The following is a 4,513-nucleotide window of genomic DNA, read 5'->3' on the forward strand; positions in this document are numbered from 1 at the left end:
GGAAAACAGAAAAACTCCCAAGTAAGAAGACTGTTAGCCAACTATGGGAAAAAAATCATCCCAGTGGTTCAGAGGTAAATTGATATCTTCACCATCTATCAGTTACAGATGTGGTTTTGGGAAAAGAAGGACTCCATAAGATTTTCTTTCCTCAAGATCTCATGATATTTATGTAATAAACCTTGCCCTTTCCCAACTTTACCTTTAAAAAGTATTACAGCAAAAAGAAAATCTTGAAGATACTTTATCTGCTGACTCCCTACTTGAAATTTTCCTTATTGAGGATAAATTATTCAAATACATACTAATAATACTATTACCAAGCTAGAGAAGCAGTTAAGCACATACTGCAAGTTGATGTGAAGAAAAAATACCAGAAAATAAAAATGGGGAAGATCTTGTGTTTTATATATGATATATGATGATAATCTTTCTATATGTATATACAAATGACCTCGACTTAATAAAATGTTCCAGGCAAATCTGACATCTGTAACAATGTTTTTCTTCCTGGGATTTTCCCACTACCCCAAAGGTGAGATCATCATATTTGTGCTGTGTTTGCTGATGTACCTGATCACCTTACTGGGAAATATGATTCTGATCTCCATCACTATCTTGGATTCCCGCCTACACACACCTATGTACTTCTTCCTCAGCAATCTCTCCTGTTTAGACATCTGGTATACCTCTTCTGCTTTCCCTCCAATGCTGATAAACTTTATTTCAGGGGAAAACACCATCTCATTCTTAGGATGTGCTGCTCAGATGTACTTCTCTCTGGCCATGGGCTCCACCGAGTGTGTGCTCCTGTCCATGATGGCATATGACCGATATGTGGCCATCTGCAACCCTCTAAGATACCCCATTATCATAAACAAGAGGGTTTGTGTGCAGATTGCAGTTGGCTCCTGGGTGACAGGCTGCTTCACTGCCCTGGTGGAAACAGTGTTTGTATTGCAGTTGTCTCTGTGTGGTAATAGTGTGATCAATCATTTTGCTTGTGAGATTCTTGCTGTCTTAAAAATGGTTTGTGTGGACACTTCCAAAGTGCAGTTAATCATGCTGGTATTCACCATATTTCTTGTTCCCATGCCAATGCTCCTAATTTGTATCTCTTATGCATTCATCCTATTCAACATCCTGAGAATCAGCTCAGTGGATGGTCGAAGCAAAGCCTTTTCAACATGTGCAGCCCACCTGTCTGTGGTTGTTTTGTTCTATGGGACAGCTCTTTCCACATACCTGAAGCCTTCAGCAATAGATTCACAGGAAATAGATAAATTTATAGCTTTGGTATATGGTGCATTAACCCCAATGTTGAATCCTATCATCTATAGTCTACGAAATAAAGAGGTGAAAGCAGCTGTGAAAAAATTGCTGATAGGAAATCTTTGGGTATTGTCCTAATTTCTGTCTTCAAGTAATATGGGAGCAAGCACACTCATCTGTATAATCTCCAACATTATCCAGAAAACTGAAAAATAGGTGGAATAAGCTAAATCCTGGAAAATACCTATTTTTGAAAGGAGTTCCATATTAAATCCAATATCTTGATTTACGTGGTAAATAAAATTTTTGACATTAATAAGTAATTTAGGAAGAATAAATTATATTTCTAGAAATGTATTTAGCATTCATTGAATATTAATATAATGTTAAAATTAGATGATTGCTCATTTTTTCATATTTGACTCACTATATCATTTAAATGTTCAAATCTAGCATCACTATGACAATAACTAGTATGCCAAAAGTGTAAGATATTAAGCCTAGGATATTTTGGAATAACTTATCATCCTATGATTAGCAATTATGTCTGAAATTATGAATAAGCAATATTTTACATAAATGTGTATATAGTTCAAAGTATAAACACATTATAATTCATAAAACCAAGATACCATTAATTTTAGAACTTTTCCTACTCTAAATGTTAAAATGTAAAATATGTTAGATTTGATAAACTACCATATGAATGATTTTGTTTATTTAGGATGTGAATGTAGGAGATGAGTAAATATCTGTGTATGTGCAAAGACATCATGACAAGGACTTACACACAGTAATCTTGCATTTGAAGTGGAGTAAATGAAAAGCATTCAGGGGATCTATACAGGCTCCTTAAAGTATCTATGGTTATGAGGTCAAAGTATTCTCGTATTGTACTCTGAATGTGGAAGTGAATTCATTAATACATACACACACACACATATATACACATATACCATGTTGCATATTTTTCCTAGTGCATGCTGAATTGACCAGTTAAGGCTGAAAAAGAACATATTCCTACCCTGTAGAGATTACACTGCAAAAGAAATTGCTAATGTACACATATATTGTGGGAAAAGATTCATGGATATGTTTGACAAATGTGAGCAAAATTACATAAATTATATTTTCACCAATATTTCGTATTAATCAGTTTTTCTTTGTCTTTTCCATCCTCACTGGTGCTGGGAAATTATGAGACCAATACATATACATTAATTCCTCTTTATCAGAGAGATGCCCTTAAGTATATGTGGGTGATGGCTTTATTCTATGGAGAAGGTGACTCTTGCTAGCATTGACAGAATATCTTTTAATTTTAGACTTAGAGATGGTAAGACAATCATAGATAATTATAACAGAAGGTTCTATCCTGAACCTTCCCTGGTGGCTCAGACAGTAAAGCATCTGTCTACAATGCGGGAGACCCGGGTTCGATCCCTGGGTTGGGAAGATCCCCTGGAGAAGGAAATGGCAATCCACTCCAGGACTATTGCCTGGAAAACCCCATGGACAGAGGAGCCTGGTAAGCTACAGCCCATGGGGTCGCAAAGAGTCGGGCACGTCTGAGCGACTTCACTTTCTATCCTGAATAGAGCTTGCAAGAAACAATTCAGCTGAGGGTGAACTGATTCATAAAAGAACCATGTAACTGTGCTGGTGTTCTTAATTCAAGTACCATTACTATACAGGAAAATTTTGTTTTCTTTCTCAGATAGATGCACAGTTCTATTAATTCAGAAACCTTCCAAAGGGGATTTGTGTTATTGAATAAAAGCAGAATAATATATTAGGGTTTTCATCCTTACTTTCATTTCACTACCAGACAACAATGACTATGGTATCTGATGTTATTTGGTTGAAAGGAGGAGGAAGTGTTAACCCTATTACCACCCAAACTCTACAGTCATTTATAACAAGGACTGATTCCAGGTAATCACAATCACTGAGCCTATACACATTCATCTTATTTGTTTATGTGGGTGAAAATAAAATCTATAGTTCCATGCCTCATCAGCTACTGTCAGCATGTGCTATCTTTTTCAACAACTTTGTCTGTGTTTTAAAGGGATATGGATGAGCTAATTAATGCCTGAGAGATGAGCCAACCAGATGTCCAGAGGCAAAACTCAATAAAATGGCTTGTAACCCATCTGGTTAAATCATCACAGGCCTAGAGAGGGTCCTCAGATTTCAGGCGCTTCAGCAAGAATAATTTTATCTACACAAGTAGATCCAGGGTGGAGTAAATTTCTGCATGACCCAAATATGTTTCGTTTTCTGTCTTCCAAAGATAGAATTGTATATGTAAACCAGAATTGCATTTTGATTACTTCTTTATCATTCTGTGTTCCATTATGAGCAACCTCCATTGTTTAACATTCTTTATCAAAAGAGGAGACAAATTCATTAGAAAGCAGCTTACCAAACTGTATCACATTCCAGTCCTGCCTCTCTGCAATAGCATTCAGTACATACTTTGCAATATTTATATTTAGCTTCCTTGGAGGGGTCTCTCATGCTGGTGATTAGTTTCAACAGATGTGTAACTTCAACCCCTTGTGGAAAACTTACTATTTTACCTCTAAGAAAGCAACTTTGATTCCAAGTCTTAAGGAACATCTCACTGTGGCCCACTCCCATGTATGTTTTCAAATATATTTATGTGAACTCAGAGGAAATAAATGCTTACCTTTGCAATCACAAAATAAATGGAAACTTAACCATGCCACTAGATACCTGAAAGCCTAATTAATGTCTTTTTCAAAATATCTCTGCTTTTCTTTTCTTCAGGTGAATAAGATTTTAAATAATTTCTGATACGGTCTTTTATTTTTCATTTCACTAATTTGCCACAATCTGAGAACATACTGGACATGGAACAACAGACTGGTTCCAAATAGGAAAAGGAGTACGTCAAGGCTGTATATTGTCAGCCGTATACTGTCACCCTGCTTATTTAACTTATATGCAGAGTACATCATGAGAAACGCTGGACTGGAAGAAACACAAGCTGGAATCAAGATTGCTGGGAGAAATATCAATAACCTCAGATATGCAGATGACACCACCCTTATGACAGAAAGTGAAGAGGAACTAAAAAGCCTCTTGCTGAAAGTGAAAGAGGAGGGTGAAAAAGTTGGCTTAAAGCTCAACATTCAGAAAACAAAGATCATGGCATCTGGTCCCATCACTTCATGGGAAATAGATGGGGAAACAGTGGAAACAGTGTCAGACT

At 36.4% G+C, this 4,513-nt stretch overlaps 1 protein-coding gene across 1 annotated transcript; it reads left to right on the forward strand.

Moving 5' to 3' along the window:
* Positions 1-468: 468 nt before the first annotated feature.
* LOC128052656 (olfactory receptor 13F1-like) lies at positions 469-1,410 on the forward strand. The gene has a single exon (XM_052645231.1). The coding sequence runs from the start codon at positions 469-471 to the stop codon at positions 1,408-1,410; it is 942 nt and encodes a 313-aa protein (XP_052501191.1).
* The last annotated feature ends 3,103 nt before the right edge of the window (positions 1,411-4,513 follow it).

This window comes from Budorcas taxicolor, chromosome 8 (genome assembly GCF_023091745.1).
Source record: "Budorcas taxicolor isolate Tak-1 chromosome 8, Takin1.1, whole genome shotgun sequence".
NCBI classification, from domain to species: domain Eukaryota; kingdom Metazoa; phylum Chordata; class Mammalia; order Artiodactyla; family Bovidae; genus Budorcas; species Budorcas taxicolor.

Excerpts from the sequence above, each read along its gene's own strand:
- LOC128052656 (XM_052645231.1), top strand. The coding sequence starts at position 469 with ATGTTCCAGGCAAATCTGACATCTGTAACAATGTTTTTCTTCCTGGGA.